The 17,816-nt window shown below is 35.8% G+C and overlaps 2 protein-coding genes across 2 annotated transcripts; both read left to right on the forward strand.

Moving 5' to 3' along the window:
- Positions 1-975: 975 nt before the first annotated feature.
- On the forward strand, positions 976-7,455 carry otos (otospiralin). Its single transcript, XM_030122725.1, has 4 exons — positions 976-1,089; positions 1,297-1,357; positions 1,843-1,869; positions 6,942-7,455. Exons 1-4 carry the CDS (start codon positions 1,045-1,047, stop codon positions 7,127-7,129), a joined length of 321 nt encoding a protein of 106 aa, XP_029978585.1. The 5' UTR covers positions 976-1,044; the 3' UTR covers positions 7,130-7,455.
- A 151-nt stretch (positions 7,456-7,606) lies between these two features.
- On the forward strand, positions 7,607-17,536 carry cops9 (COP9 signalosome subunit 9). Its single transcript, XM_030123960.1, has 3 exons — positions 7,607-7,785; positions 8,156-8,228; positions 17,318-17,536. Exons 1-3 carry the CDS (start codon positions 7,723-7,725, stop codon positions 17,353-17,355), a joined length of 174 nt encoding a protein of 57 aa, XP_029979820.1. The 5' UTR covers positions 7,607-7,722; the 3' UTR covers positions 17,356-17,536.
- The last annotated feature ends 280 nt before the right edge of the window (positions 17,537-17,816 follow it).

The following is a 17,816-nucleotide window of genomic DNA, read 5'->3' on the forward strand; positions in this document are numbered from 1 at the left end:
TAATATCATTATCTACCCGAATAGTTTTTGGCCTTTAGTTCATTACAGATATAGTAGAGGGAAACAAAACAAAAAAAAGAATAAATAAAACATTCTCCAAGTAGTCATACAGTATAATTACATGAGAATGTGAGACTTTCTAACAATAAAACAAAATAACGCATTAAAAACAATAAAGACACTTAATGCTGCAATATGTACTACAATTTTTTTTTTTTTTAATTGTGGGTTTTTTTTTATTATCTTTTTTGTCCTCCTGAGACATAGCAATGCATTTTGTTGTATATAGTGGATAAGAGTAGTTTTACAGTTTTACTTGAACAACAAAAAACAACACAAAAAAAACAAAGGACATTCCATTAAATTTTTAAAAAAAAAAATCATTTTTTAATGCTGTTTTTATCAGATTTTAATTTGTCTTTGTTTTTATGATGGTTGTATTTTGTTGTTCTTAGCCTGCTTTACACCCTGTGTTATCACGAGTTTTATTTACTTATTTAATCCCTTGTTTTATGTTTGGTGTACGGCACTTTGGCCAGCTGTAAAGTTCTTAAAGTGCATTATAAATAAAGTTGTGGTATGTTATGGTATGGTATGGTAAAAAAATGATCTGAAAAAGGCGTTGCATCAAGCTGTTTCTAGTCAAGGCAATTATTTAATACAAAAAAGCTAAAAACTTTTACTTTACTTGGGTCTCAGGAGGTTAAAGCTTTATTTTTCTGTAATTCTTCTTCATCTTCTTACAGTTTTACCTGTTCTGAAGATAGATTCTGTTTTTTTTTGTTTGTTTTTTTAGCTTCATTTATAAAAACATCATCATGGAAAAACGTCAGATTCAACACCAACTGGATCAGTTACCAAAGGGCTTCTCTGTGTGTAATCTGGGCCTGCCTGTGTGTGTGTGTGTGTGTGTGTGTGTGTGTGTGTGTGTGTGTGTGTGTGTGTGTGTGTGTGTGTGTGTGTGTGTGTGTATGTGTGTGCCGTGGGTCCACTAGGTCTTCCTCCACTGAGTCTCCGTCACCACAGACCACAGTGCCCCATCAGATGAACAGCAGCATCTCTCTGAGCACCTCCGCTGGCATTTTACAGGTAAACACTTACAAAATTTTCATCTTCTCTCATTTAGTTTTGTCCTTAGAAAATCACAAAAAGCTCCAAAAAGTTTGCATATACCTTAATTCAAAGTTTTGTTTTAACTTCATGCAGATATTTCAGTAGGTTTCTGTAGTGAATAAGCTGTAGAGTGTGAAAACTGAAGTGTAGTATGTTTTCTTTTCTACATTTAATCGATCTCAGGTCAACATGAAGTGGCTGCTGTGGCTCAGTCTTCTCCTTTGTGTTTTTTTCTGTCATCTAGGTGAGTTTGTCTTTTAATTTTCTGTAAATCTTGCTGCAATTGTAAAACTCTCTTGACACGACTCTGACTTTAGACTGGACTTTAACTTGTTGATGCATGAGTAGAGGTGAAGTTCTATAAACCCAGACTGACGATATGAGTGAATGTTTATCAGAAAAGCTGTGAATCAGGTACGACAGTGACAGTCCATCCACAGGAGAGCATTTGTTTTTGACTACTGCATGTGTACAAAGAGGTCTCTGTCTACGCTACCATGATGAATTCCTTCTGCGTCAGTCTGTGTGTGTGTGTGTGTGTGTGTGTGTGTCTGCCTTTGCAAATGGTCAGTAATAATATTTGAGGAGGGAACAGGTATCCTGCAGACCTCTGGGTAAAAGCTCGGTTTTCAGTTTTCCGGACCTGAATCCTGTCTTTGTGCTTAAAAAGCCTTGGAATGTTTGGGAATGTTAATTTTTCTCCCTTTCTCTCTCTCCTCTTCCTCACAGAGGCCAGAGTTATCGTCCCAGAAGGAGGTACTCAATGAATAACACACCTTTCATTATCATTTTTAACCAACCTGAAGATCCTTACATGCATATGACTTTCCTCCTCCTCAGTTTATGATCATTTTTACTCGTATCATTCAGACTGAACATGTTTCCTTTTAGAATATGCGTGAATCAAGGTTATTATCGTTAACGAAAACTGACGAAATGACGAAAACTAGAATTGTAAGAATATTTTCATTAACTGAAATAAATAAAAACTATAATTAAAAGAAAAAAGATAATAAACTGAAACTGTATTATGCGTTTACAAAACTAACTAAAACGTGTAAAAACTATGGATGAAATTCCCTTCGTTTTCATCTTTGTCAATGTCGGATTGATATGAAATCGATTTATTTCCCTCAAGCAATTTTAGCTGCTGGCACCATATGATAGTTAATGGTCCGTCACTTCTTGTCATTTGTCGTTTAGTTGTCTTCTCGTCCCCACTCTACCTGGAAACATGGAGACTAAAATTGGGAGAAAGTACCAGAGTCCTGTCTGGGATTTATTTGAATTCGACGGCGAAGAAGATAAAAGATATAAAGAAACTAAAACCAAGCATTTAGAAAATAACGAAAACTAATAAAAACAAGCAAACCTGCTCTAAAAACTAATTAAAAGTAACTGAATTGGAGAAAAAAAGTTAAAACTAAATGAAACTAAACTATAATGAAAAATCCAAAACTATTATAACCTTGGTGTGAATGTCTTAAATGAACCCTATTAAGCCTGAACCATTAAATCACTGACAGAAAATTCCAGTTGTTTAAAACTGGAGCCTTTATTGCTCCTTCTGAACAACCTTTTTTTTTTTTTTTAAATATCAATTTCCATGTATGAGTTTCAGTTTTGTATCATATTTGATACATCAAGTCTCAATGCTCAAATACTATTTTTTAAACAAACACAAACGTAATATAGCACAACCCCCCCCCCCCCCCCGGTGGATTATCCACATATTGCATGTATCTAATTGTATGCATCAGGTTATTCAAGAAAAGACATATTACACTGATCATGTAGAGGGCGTCAAAACTCATGTATCAAATATGGTACATTTGGCATTATAGGGTTAAAACACAAGCAACAGCCATAAATGATACAACAGCTGTATCTTGGTAATGATCTCATTAACCTTTTCATGCATAGTGGTCAGGACATTGGACAGCTATTTAAAGCTGTTCTCTGTATGTTCATGGATTTGGATGTTTTAGTTGCATATCAGCCAACACAGTGGACATCTGTACATCATCCCATATACTGCCACCTTTTGGCCAGACATGGGACGTGCATTTTTTTTTACTCATAACCAGGATGGCCGACTAAAAGTCAGAAAAGCTGAACAACTTTGCTGTTCTTGACAAACTTGATCTGCAGTAACCAACTGCTAATTGTTCTTAGAGTGTAATTAACATTTTTTTAAACAAAAAGTTTGTTTTGCATAATATCTCCATTGAAGTGAGTAACAACTAGTTAGAATGTGTTAAAATGTGAAAAAAAACCCCATCAGATTAGGAGCATTAAAAATGTTTTTATTGCATAGTTTTCTCACAGTATACCATTTTCTGATATTGTTAAATACACATTTCTTTGTATTGAAAGTTAAACACATGGTGTCCAGCTGAGTGGACATTTTTATAACTATAAAAAATAGGTTCATAACAAGAAATAGAAAAAAAGAGAATAAATTACATTGTTTTTTTTAATGGCTAAAGAGAAATAAAAACACTCAGGAAAAAAACTTGACAAAGGTTCTCATAATTCATCCATGAAAGGGTTAATACAGTGACTTTGTCAGGGTAAACAAATTTAAATCTGCATAGATTTTATTTCACACATATTCAACATTTACAATACTTACATAAAACTTTTACATTTGCCTCTCCTCCCATGTTTGTGAAGGAGTAGGTAGAAGTATAAACGTAGATGTTCCTACCTCCTTCCCATTACACATAACTCAAATGATTTTACTTGAACAGACCAGCACAAAGGTTGATTCCTGTCTTTAAACACCACCATTACCGTCCTGGAAATGTATTCTGAACAGCTGTCCACAAAAACAAACAAACAAAACACACCAAAAACTTAATAACTGAATTGTTGTGTGGAACTCATTTTAAAGTTAAATAAATACAAAAATAAAAATGCTAATTTTTGCAGAACTGTTTTGACAGGGAGTCATTTGGCTCTTATGTAATACTGTGCTCATTAGTGCACATTCATTATCTCAGCAGAAACAACATTTGTGGTGCAGATGCAGCAATGTTGTGACAATGACTGGAAAGCTAAAAATGTAAATAAAAACCAACAGAGGAAACTATCTGCAACAGAAGTAAAGTTAGAGGAGATGTATAAAACACACTGGCTTATAGATTTACACTTCACATGCTGCTCCAAATATAATAATAATAATAATAATAATAATAATAATCATAATCATAATCATAATCATAATCATAATCATAATCATAATCATAATCATAATAATAATGAGAGCAACTTGGAGCGTGAAAGAGACAAAACCTTAATATCAGAGGAGGCGGGGTTAACCCTGTTGGTTGGTGTGACACATTCTTTTGAAAGGTGTGATATGTCGATTACACCTGACAATGGAAACATCGCCATGAGCAAAGAATGACCCAGTGTGAGTCTCCACCCTAAACCCTGTTCACAAAACCCTCATAGATGTTGTTGACGTGAGCTGTTCAGGGTCTGAGTCTGTAAGGTGTAACAGAAATAAAACTGTACTTTCCTGCATGTCATGTGACGTTACCTTAGCGCAGTGATTTCCGACCTTTTTTGGTTTGTGACCCCAGTTTAACATCACAAATTTCTGGCAACCTCAAACATTCAAAACAGAGACATTTTTTTTGGCTAAAATTAATTTGTTTTTGATCATGTAGTAGTTTGCTATACTATGTTGCAAATAAATGTTAATTTTAGACACATTTAGTCTATATAATGTACATTATTGTGGACGGAGGCAGAAAAGCCAGGTGTAGATTACTGCACAAAGTGAGAATTTTGTTTTCTTTGGTCAGGATATGTACAGTCAGTCCCGCTTGGATTTACAAGGCTGACAATTAATACTGAACAAACAAGAACTCAAACTATGAATTATGAAAGAGCTGCAGCTTTTATGTATTGTGATTGTCTGTGTCAACTCACCATATGTTTTTTATTAGTAAGTTGTTTTTTTTTTGTTGTTGTTATCATTACTAGAAATTTCAGGCGACCCCATTTGAATTCCAGGTGACCCCACGTGGGGTCCCGACCCCAAGGTTGAAAAACTCTGCCTTAACAACACAAATCCACAATTTTGTTAATCTCATTAGGGAAATGCAACGTACGAAGGCTACAGCTCAGAATAAATAACTGTAAAAATCAAATTAAAAATATTTAAATTCTAAATTAATCCCAGGAGTAAATGTCTGTGGGTTTGGAAATAATGAGTTTTGTCATTTTTGTTGTTGATTGTTTTATTATAGTTTCAATTTCTCTGATTAGATGTTTCTATGTACCATTTAAAATAGTAATTAATTAAATGTTTTTTCGTTGTTGTATTTTGTATATTTTATCATATCAGCACATCACAGGTTTATCCTGTTATTAATGCTTTGGGGCTTTCACCGGTAACCCTGAGTTTGACATCATAACACAATGAATTATGGGTAATGCCTCAAGTACAGTCTTATAGAAAACTATCGATTGCATGGGATTAGCGGACACTAAAACCAACAGGTCTGCTCCCAGAATTAAAACATCACACGGTCACTGTGTATGTAATAAATATTTCTTGTGAGTATACTGTAAATCATACTTTGATAAAAACCTACAACTTAAAAAAATAAAAATCCAGACCTAAGTGTCAGAGTAATTTTAAAATGTTGATTATCTCCAAATGTCTTTCAGTTTGGTTTAGGTTTCCTCCTGAGCTGAATTAACAAGAGTAGTATTCATTTTTATTTTGAGAAATTTGCTTATTTTACTGAGGTTTTCTTTAATTTTAGCATCAGTGGGTTCTTCAGTCATTATAAGTACATTTATAGAAGGTGAAAAAAGTACAAAGAAAAAATACTTTACGCTCACTAAAATACTCATACTGTATTGTGTGAAACTATTTTATTCTTTTTTACTATTAACCATTGAGGAGAAAAACTGAAAATTGAGTTTTCCTACAATTCTGTCCTGATTTGCATTGTTTGTTGTTGAAACTATCTTTTTCAGTTGACAAAATGACCTTTTCCCTGTTAGTTCATTAACTGTAAAAACTCGGCCTATTTTTCTTTCCTCTGTTTTCTTTGCTGCTTAGAAAATTCTTACAGTTTTCTTTACAAAAACAGTTGTTTAGCTTTTGAAGAAAAACTCTTAACTTTTCTAAAAACTACTTTAAACTTCAAGGGGAAATTGTAGGGCCACGTCTGTATTCTTAGAACTCTCTAAAAATATTGTCAGTAGGAACAACTCTTTGCAAAAGGAATCTTTATTTATACAACCACTGAAGCTTCATTCTAGAACTTAACCCATAGAAACCCAAACATCCTCTGGAGACCAAAAGCATCTACTGATCTAAACTGTTTAATACCTGTTGATCCACTAATCCTATCAATACATGAAAATAATTGGTGTAAAATACAGTTTGTCATCTTTTCATGGTCATCAGATATGACTCATTTGGTCATTCAGAGGCTACGTAGCGAACGTAATTAAGTCAATGATATCTGTGCTGAAAAAGTCACTTTTTCCACTTTGAATATACTCTGAGTTTTCATGAACTAAACCACGTATGGGAAATGAAATATAGGAAAATACCTGATTTACAGTGAAAATGGCAAAATACAGAGGATAATATAATAATAAATGGTGATAAATCACTTAGGAAAGGTTAAATAGACAGAAAAATTCATTTGGGAACTGCCACAAAATTAGCACTGGATCTTTATGGGTTAATCCATCCAACATTTTCCAATATTACAACGTGATAAGGCTATATAGTAGAGGCTGGGTGTCTCCTTTCAGTTGTTTTGTGTCCTTCTGTTATGTCCTGTTTTCAGTGCCATATGATGAACCACCAGCCGTTCCCTACTGGCCCTACTCCACCTCTGACTTCTGGAACTACATCGAATACTTCAGATCCATCGGAGCCTACAACCACATTAACGAGATGGCCCGGGCCTTCTTCGCTCATCAGCACCTCGGAGACACCCTCGGATATGAGACCAATGCTGGACATGAACACTGAGATGGGCTGAAAGGAATCAGAAAAGGAAAAAAGAACAGGAAGGGACTCATCATAGGGATCAATCATTATAAAGGAATCTGTTTATTACCATGATATAAAGAGGAGAAACCATGGAAATAATAAAAATATAAGAAATGCAGTGAATGAAAGAGGGAGCATACACCCCCCCACACACCCATTATTTTCTTTTTTCATGTAATGTGTGTGTGGGTGTGTGTTTCATAGCATAATCATACATTTAGACTTAGAGGAAGTAGCTCTTATATAGGTTTGTACGATATTTTCATGTAATGAGTCACAAATAAATCAAACATGTTTAACCTTTCTATATTTCTTATTGTCTTTATTATTATTATTATTATTATTATTATTATTATTATTATTATTATTATTATTATTATTATTATTATTATTATTATTATTTCTAAGCGGTACCATGTGTGGGTGGTGGCAGTTCACACAGCCGGACACATTTAAGTGTTGCACATACTTGCTTTGTTTACGAGTACCGAGCTGCTAGCTTGCCAGACAGCAAACTCAAGCTCCAGCACTGTATTAATCTTTATTTAAGGGAAAATAACGACTTGAAAAATATGAAACCTGCTGTCGACGAGATGTTTCCAGAAGGAGCTGGTCCGTACGTGGATCTAGATGAGGTTGGTTAAAAGATTTGTTGTGAAATACAAACGTTGGCTAATGCTAACAAGCTAAATGATGTATTTTTGTACTGTGTTTTGTAACAGTAGCAACTCTTTTATACGAGTCCTGCCGAAGATTTAAGACTAGTAAATGTAATATATTTTTTGTCCTGATGCCATTTTAGGTAATATTTTTGCTTTATGACATTGTGCTTAGATCAGCAACTGCGTCTTTATTTTTGCCAACCTCACACTTTTCCCTAGTGGATGAGATGAATGTATCCCAGTAGTTTTTTCGTCTATTAATAAATCTCATGTTGTGTATTATGGCTGGATTGTGTAATACTGAGTGTATGAACTTTGCTGATGCCTTGCTGTGTGTTAACAGGCAGGAGGCAGCAGCGGCCTGTTAATGGACCTGGCAGCCAACGAAAAGGCAGTGCACTCGGATTTCTTTAACGGTGAGGCCAGTTTTCCACGGTTACATTTATGTACCTGTTAAGAATCATCATTTCAGACCTTCTACTTTGTTTTGTACATAAGCCATAGCTGATCTTTATGTTTGATTGAATGTATGAAAAAAGATTTGTGGAGGAAGCTTCCATCATTACTGACTCAAATTAGTGAAGTCACATGATGGTACAATGGTTTTCAATCTCAGCTTTCACAAAAAGACAAAGTATAAAATATGTACAAAAAAAACAAAAAACCTTACAGCCACAGGGAAATTATATAGGGGAGAATTTGATCATTAATTCTTCTTGATCATTAATTGTATTTAATAAAAAGTTCAGTGGTAATTAATAGTTATGTAGATACTAATTCAACAATCTGATCTGAATCTGATCTCATGCATGTACATCATAATCTTATTCCTGCCAACTCACCGAAACGAGTTTGAGTTCATATCTAGAAATTTCTTGTAAATAAGTAACAATTAAATTCAATCCCGTAGTCCTGCCCAAAATAATGTAGTTAATAAATTGTCATAATTTATTCATGTCTCTGTATGTTTGCGCTCAGCCTCACTTGCTGCATGTTTTTCACAAAATTAAGGTGAAGCTGAAAACTTTGCATTTAACATCCAAGAAAACTGAAGCAGAATGTACAACTTACATGATTGTTTTTCTTTATACCCAAAAGGCAAAAAAGTAAACTTTCATTTTTACTTTCTTGCAACGAACATTCAGTTCTGTGAGTTATTGTTGCACTTTTGTCATCAGTAGAAGTTATTATGGTTTGTGGTGCTCCATGTGCAGGATTAAAGAAGGTCTACATTGGGTACAACTGTACTTATAATACATAGAGACAAATTACATTTTTCAGAACATTTGAACTAGTGCAGACCTTCATTCATTCATCATCTGAACCCGCTTTATCCTCACTAGGGTCACAGAGGTTGCTGGAGCCTACCCCAGCTACTTATGGATGAAGGCGGGGGGCACCCTGGACGAGTTGCTAGTTCACATTAAACCTAGTACAGACATTAATTTTTGGAAATTAAATTTCTTTTATGTGGTCAAGAAAAGTTATACATATATCATTCATATCTATATTTTTGGGGGATGTTCATGACAAATTTAGACTCAGTCCAGTGAAAAATAAACAATTGGTGAGACTTGGAGACACATACAGAGAATCACAATACGTAACTGACCAGACTTCAAAAGCACAGCTAAAATATTCATTAGTTGTCTATTTATCTATATTTTATTAGTTGGGTGTTTTGAGTAGAGTGGTAGGATTTTGCAAGGTCCCATTAAATTCAAAAGCGGTTTTCCCATGATTTTTCTTTTTCTGATGCAAAGTGAATCCTAATTGTTTCTGCAATGCTACATTGCCTCTGAAAAATTTCATTAATTACTGTCAAAATGTTTATATAATATAAAGTGGAAAACTGGAACAGTAACCATCTTCTTAGAAAGTTGTTTAAACCTGTTTCAGGGTCTTGACTTTAAAACACTGCCCTCTGCTCACATTAATCTTCAGATATCTCACTCATTCCCCTGTAAACACAGGTTTATGTGCTGAGAAGCGCTCACACGCAAACGCGTAAAGAAAAGACGTACGAAAAATACTAAGCTAATGTATTTTCCGTCTTGCAGCGTTTGCTGCTGGCAAAACAAGTTTGGCTCAGCTGCACATGACCTAGAAAGAAAAGAGCTGATTGTTAAAAAGCCGGGAATGAAAGAAAAAAGGAGAGAAGGGAAAAGTGTAAAGAAGAGGAGGATGGTAAAGGGAGTTTATAGCTGCTGTCAGACTGAAGCTCAGCAGGGCATCTCGCCAGTAGGCTGCGTTAAACACATAACCACAGATCTCTTGGGTTGTTAACAGAGCTAATACAGACATCCAGCGAATTCCCTCTAACTTCAGCACAATTACTTAATATCTTGTGCATGGTACATAGCTCATGGCATTCAGTGATCCCATTCTCATAGGGTCCTTTTATTAAGCTGCTAATTTCTGCACTTTTACACCAGGCGTAACTTGCAAATGGGCACACGTGTTCAGTGTGACATGCCGTACGCACTTAGAGTGATGCTCTTTAATGAGTTCTAACGCGACCTCAGGCTTTCACTCCTCACATTTTAATATCTGCATAGTGAAATTCACACCAACGTGCTGCACTAATCAGGATGAGGGCCCTTTAACCCTCTGGGAGTCGGTGTCGTTAAAGGGGAAGAGGCTTCCCTCCTCATCAGCTGAGAAGCCTGATAAGACTAGAGCAGAAGGGCATGATGGGGGTTTTCAGTTGGAGAATGTTAATTGAACTCTATTGATTGATTTCAAAGAGACCGTTTAATGGGACTCGGTGGATTTTGCATTGAACTCTTTCTATGCACTGACATGAATATGAACAGTTTTAATGTAGCCAGGATGGTGGGATGCTGCGTATTTACATTTAATATTTCACATTTTGTTCTGTTTCATTGAGTCTCAAATCCCATTCTTTGCTGCAGTATTTTTCATCATTTGGAAAATGCATCCCCCCATAAGGTGTAGAAGCATGCTGTGTTTTGCTTACTTTTTTAGTTATTTCCACTTATTTAGTCTTATTTTGCTGCTGTAGCATAAACTTGCAAGTGTTCCATGCTTACATTTGGTATTTTATGCATTAGTATTTATTTTTAGCCTGTATTCTGTATGTTACTCTTAAAGATGATATAGATTTATTTATTTAGTTAACACAGCCAGAGATTTCAGGGACAAATGTAGAGGATATGACCCATTTAATATTCAGAATATGTGCTTTTTTTTGCCAAAATGTTTATGATGAAAAATCACTGTTACTCATAGTCACAATGATCTTAAAATGGTGAGTCTTTTTTCATTTCCAAAACATTAGTAAGTATAATTATTATGATTATTATTTTATCACACAAATGCTGAATCTTTTGTGGCAACATAGTTTCCCATAACAGAGTCTTTAACTCTTTCCCCGCCAGAGCATTTTCCAGTGAGTTGGTAGCCAGCGCCAGCCGTTTTGGTCATTTTCACTAATCTTTGGAGGCTCACTGAAAATGTTGTGTTAGGAGTATGTGAACATTGAATACATCAAAAGAAAGAACAGAACTTCAACTTTTAAACACAAAAAACTATTTTATTCTATCTTTATTCGTTCGTGAGATATAAACATTTGAATATTGGTCATTTTCAGGAAAAAACTGAATTTTGAGCAAAAAGCTGAGAAAATTGCATTTTTTTCAAAGATATTGATTTTCAAGAGAAAACTGATTTCCTATTTACATTTTTGACTCTTTCTTATTTACCAACAGTAACACTGTCTTCAAAATCACAAAATAAAATAATAATAACAGCAATAATAGTAACAAACAGCTCTAAGATATCCCATCATTCCACAAAATGTTAGTGGAATCCACACCAAACTTTAGACCGAACATCTTGTAAAGCACCAGGTTCCTTCTAAACTTTGCACATTTACATACATCAGTTATAAGTCTAACACATAGTAGTTTAGCTTTTGGATATAAACACCTCAATATTCCTCATTTTCAAGAAAAAAAGAAACAAATGCACTAAATACTGTAGATTTCTGGCCTTTGGCTGCACCAGGTCCTCCTGTTGGACCAGCTGCTGTGTTTGATCTGTAAATAATTCTATGGACATCTAGTTATTTATCTCTGTATGAATATATGTATTTATTTATTTCATACAAAAGCCAAATCCAAAAGTGTCTTCCATGTGTCCTGCTGACATTCTACAGCTGAATATGTTCTGTGTCCTCAGTCTGAATCTGAACTCACTCTAACAGATGCAGACTAGCTTTCCTTTGTCTTGTCCCATGTCTGTATGTCTGTCTTCTCCTTGAATGTCCTCTACAAATGTCTCTTTTCTCTTCCTCCTGTCTGTCATTTTCTCCGTGTTGCTCTGTGCCCCCGCCCCCCCCCCCCCACCCGCACCTCCGTGTCGGACCTGAGCCGCTCCTTGTTTCCCGTGTTCCGTGTCCGTCTCCCTCACCTTCTGTTTCTCCGTTCCTGTCTCTAAATGGTTCTTCTGTAGCTCCATCATATATTGAATTGTCAGACTCTGTCTCCATAATCATCTTTAAGGCTTTTGAAACTGCGCGCGGTTCCTGCACAGTCTGCACTTCCTCATTCAGTGACTGCCGCTGGATGCGTTGCCATGGGATACGGAGACTCCAGTGCAAAAACGTTAAACCCGGCCCGTCATTTTTCCGAAAAAGCTGCTTAATTGTTTGTTTTTGGACTAAGGAAAGTAATTCACATGATCCACAACACCTCCAACTACAGTATAACAGTGAAAACACGGATTGACGGAAAATCTCGTCATTGGCGGGGAAGCGTTGGGAAGCAATTGACGGAATATCTCGTCAATGGCGGGGAAAGAGTTAATATAGGATTATTCAGGCTGAATCAGTTTTCATCAGTTCTTATCCAAGTGTTTTGTAATTCTGTTCTAGTTTCCCTTTCGCCTCAACAACCCTAATATCATGGTGGAACAAATGTGCAAAAGGTATTGAACGTGAATGGAAATCTTGCTGTAAAACAAGAGCTGAGATTTAGATTTAGATTCATTCAGTCCTAAGCAGAAGTCTCAGTGTTGTGATTAGCGTACATATTTATATGTCTTGTAAAGGAACAACAAAAATATATATAAAGAAATATGTACACAGAATTAAATACTTGTGGAAAAAAAAATCATCATTAAATGTCTTCTACAGGCTAAAATCAGTATGTGTGACCTCTGTTCACATGATTAAAAGTCCCTCAAACAATAAGAAATGTGTGACAAGAAGACTGTTGCAGTTAATCTTATATTATCTGAACATAAAAGACATGTTAAGTACAAAGAGAGGTCACATTAAACACAGAAGTTTCAGAAAGTTTCAGTGATGTTTACATACTTCTTGTATATTCTTGGTTTTGACACATCTATTGACAAATGCATATGATGGCCCTTATCCCCTCACAGAAACAACACAACTTTTGCACCGTACTGTAAATTAACCCTAAATGATTGTTAACTGGGCTCGAACCCAGTGTCATCCCCCTGGACTTAATACAGTCATGGAAAAAAATTATTAGACCATCAAAAGTTATCAAAAACAATGGTTATTCAGTCAAGTACTAACTCCTGTGTATATCATGTGACTAAAATAGACAGAAAAGAAAACAAGGAATGCCTAAAAGCACTGTTTTTAGCAGTACAATGCCATAGATATTGATGTAAGAACTGAAGTGATTTTGGTTATTATCAAGAAAACATGGAAAATGAATAGATATCAGCTCTGAAATTAAACTCTTATGAAGTATTTCTGTTGTTATCATTATATTTGTCCAAATAAATGTACCTTTAGTTGTACCAGGCATTAAAATGAACAAGAAATTGAAAAAAAAACAAGGGTGGGTCTAATAATTTTTTTCCGCGACTGTATGTTCTTGTGTGTGGGTTCTCTTCAGTATCCCGCTTCCTTCCACCATCCAAGTACATGAACCATAACAGGTTAAGTGGTTCAGAAAATGCATAATTACTGTTGTACACAGCTAACATTTGTTATTAAACCTCCTGTCATGTTCTCTGTCTGATTGACCCATTTTAAAATTTAAAGATCTAGGAAAACTAAAGTATTTTTCAGAATGAAACTTCTTCTGCTTGCCTCATTTAGTGTAATCAACACATAAAATAAAAATAGTTTACCTTACCCCCCCTGCCGCATTGTTTATATTACATTATTATGAATTTGACCCTGCAGTCAAAGTGGAGGTTAAAGACGATCAGAAATGTAAATTGTTTTGCAGCTGCGAGACCTATTTCACTCAATCACAGACACACATAGACACACACACACACACACACGGTTAAATATTGTTAAGCTCTTGTTATTTTGGTCATTTCTGGTTCAAAAACAGTGAATGTTTATTGGAAAAAAAACTATAATTATTGCCCTTTTATGTTTTAGTGACTTATTTATTGTTCTGTAAGCTGTTCCCACATATGTTAGGCTGCCAAAGTGTTTTTTATATTGTGTTTATGCAGAAAAGCTGATGAAACGTAATTTCGTTCAGCACTGTATCCGCGGTGGTATTGTGGTTGAATGACAATAAAGAGAATCTTGAATCTTGAATAATATCAATGTTCTGTAAAACAATTGTGTTTTATATATTTTACATTTCAATATAATTAAGAGGTGAGACATTAAGAAAACAGTTTGAACATGTGTTAGAATAGTGCTAGAATGGGTTGTAATGGGGTTAGTAGTTAAATAATAGCAGTGATTATTAGGATTTTTATGGTTTCAGACACCTTTAGGCATGTGTAAAAATGCAGCCCGTCACATTGACCCAGGAGCATCGTCGCTGTTCTTAGCGAGTGAACAAAACAGGAGGATCAATGACCTTTTTATCAGTTGCCTTAAAAACCCTTTTGTTTGTAGTGTTACTGTTGTTGGCTCATGTTGTTATGTGTTTATTTCAGTGTCTTCACAGTGACATTTGAGCATCTGCCACACTTAAGTGTTTGCTGTCAGTCCGCATTAATTCGCAGTCATTGTGTGACATATTTTGCCATTGTTGAAGAAACAATGGCTGAGATTTACACGGAGGATTAGGATGTACGCTAGTTTGAAAACATTATTGATCCATTATAAACCACTGATGGGCGAAAACGGGCTGTCTAGGCACTTCAGGAAATTAATGGAAACACTGCAGCTCTATGTACATTTTAATGTGAAGGGAAGAAGAAGAAGAAGCTTTAGTCGGTGTATGTTACACATGTGGACATGAAACACTCACAGACACTGACCCATCACTGCCTGAACATGTAGGAACAGAACACACACTGCAGACTGGACACACTCCAACCTTCTACAACCTTCCAGGCCAGGGTTGTCCACCTCATTTTATTTCAGCGGCCACATTCAGCCGGATATGAGCTCAAGTGGATCAGACTAGTAAAATAATAACGGTGAAAAAAGTCAAATTAGAAAGTAAAATTAGATTATGAAAACATTTACATCTACAAACCATTTCAGGTTATTCATATTTTTTGTTAAAGGATAGATTGTAAATGTAAACATTTTCATGCAGTTTGTCTTTTTTTACATTAAAACAAAGAGAAAAGTTTGGAGTTGTCATTATTGATAGGTTATTATGATTGTATTTCACTGGTCCGACCCACTTGAGATCAAATCGGTCTGAATGTGCCCCCTGAACTAAAATGATTTTGACACCATTTACTGTTTCTATCATCAGTGTAATTTTTGCATTTCACAAATTCATCCCACAGGCCAGACTGGACCCCCTGGGGGGCCGGTTTTGGCCCTCAGGCCGCATATTTATCACCCCTGTTGTAGGGCATAACTGCCTTAGTAACAGAGTAATATCAGCCCAAAAATGATGCAAAACTACAGAGATTCTAGTCAGAGAAAAATGACTCAGAGACTCAAAGACTTGTTCAGTTGGGCTGTTTTCAAGAGCTGAAAAATAATTGTCAAGTGTCCCTTTGGCTAGATTGCCCTGACCTAAAACGGAACACGAACAGGTTGTTTATTAAAAAGGAATCAATGAACAATGTACAGAAGGTACTATGAGGTCAGAAACAGCTATCAAATAAGGACGATTATACGGGAAGTGAAATATGCCTTCAGGTCTGGAAGAATCTGCAAATAATGGATCATGTTGATAGAGGTTTTGTGTGTGTGTGTGTGTTGTTTTCCATAGCAGTAACTGCATAACTTTTGAGAAAATCACAAACAAAATGTCCAAAAGTGCCCATATGTCTTTATGGTGGGGAATTCTTAACCCTTTAATGCCTGAGACATTATTGCAGTAAAACGTGTTGCTGTGAATTTACGTCTGTTTCAGGTTCATAAAAGCTGCTGTGACTATGTGCTTGTGTTTTTTTCTTCAGTGGTTTTACTTTACTGTGTGTTTTAGGGTCAAAACAGAGGGAATAACAGAAAAAGACAAAGAGAGGAATTGAAGTTTGACATGTTTTTACTAAATAAGGCACTAAGAATGTACATCAATAAGAGATTTAGGATGTTGAACATGAACTGTGAACTGGAACACACTGAACAACAAGCATTTAAATTTGGGCCCAGTAGTTTTTGGTTTGGGGCTCTTGTTTTTTTAATCAGTCCAGCTGCTTTTTGACACCTAGTTGAACTCCAAAAAGCAGTTACAAGGTTAAAACTCTGTAAAAACACAGCCAAAAAAAAAAAAAAGAAAATCAAGTCAACACTGCAAACAACAGTAAAAACAAAAAAACGACAAGGAAAACCGTTAAAAAAAAAAAAAAAAAAGTCCAAACCGTCTTTTTTTATAGTGAGTCGGCGGTCTCACTCACTGCTGTGTTTTGCCCCCCATTCCACAGGTGGTGGGGGGTGCACTGAGCATGCTCAGATGTCTATGGAAAGCACAAGGTCTATTTTATCAGCAGTTTTTCCTACTGAGAAAATGATTGCATTTTTATACATATTTAAAAAATAAGTCATGCATACAGAACGCTCATCACAGACATGACAGGGGCTAAAGGATTAATCAACAAAATCCTGTAATCCAGATCAGGGTCCAGACCATCACCCAGATATGGACCAGACCTACCTTTTTCCAGATGAAATGCACTGTGGTTTCAGTTCCAGTTCAGTACCCTTGTGTGAGCCGGGGTAATAAAAAGTATAAAGGAGTTTTCAGCTGATACAGCCACTGCACCAGCGCTTTAAACCTGAGACAAATGCTTCCCACATTCACAAAGGTCACAGTGGAAATCCTATCTGCAAAAAAAACTGTCATTCTGTGGTAGAAATGTTTAAAATGGTCAAACACAGTAAAATACCAGACAAAGGATCATACACAGGCATAAAACAAAATGTCATGGCCTTCTGTGAGGTATAAGGTCGATAGAAGTACCTACTAGAGGGAGAAGGGGACCTTATTTAGATAAAAAGAAAAGAATAGAAGGATTTTAACACTTTACGTAACAGTGAGAATGTAGGAGTAGCAGGCAGGCCTATTGTGATCTAGCCTTTACATAATCTTCTACTTGTGTTTCTCTTTTCTTCCTGCAGACTTTGAGGATCTTTTCGATGATGACGACCTACAGTGACGACAGCGACCGCACACCTGCATCATCCAGGACTGTGTGTACATATATATATATATATATATATATATATATTAAAACCGACAAAACTGGGATTATCTCAATTTTAGCTCGTCTCTAACTTGTACAGTCCCCTCCTACATGTCAATGCTGAAATAAAAGCTTTTTGTTTTTCCAAAAAAAAGAAAAGCTGTTGTGGTGAACCAGGTGTCTGTGAATTCTGAGAATCCCTCACATTCCATCTTGGGAGTAAATTATGAGTATGGTTTTGGCGTCGTCGTGTTCCAATCTGCTCCCTGGGCTGGATTGTAGGTTTGCGGGTGCTGCAAAACACCTGTTAGCGTAACGTAATTACATATGAGATAGGGTGCTAACATGGCCACTTAATGCTCAGTTGGGGCACGATGGGACAGGAAAGAGGCGGCAAAAATGTGGAAATGCTTAAAAATAAAAATAAAACGTCT

This window comes from Sphaeramia orbicularis, chromosome 20 (genome assembly GCF_902148855.1).
Source record: "Sphaeramia orbicularis chromosome 20, fSphaOr1.1, whole genome shotgun sequence".
NCBI lineage: Eukaryota > Metazoa > Chordata > Actinopteri > Kurtiformes > Apogonidae > Sphaeramia > Sphaeramia orbicularis.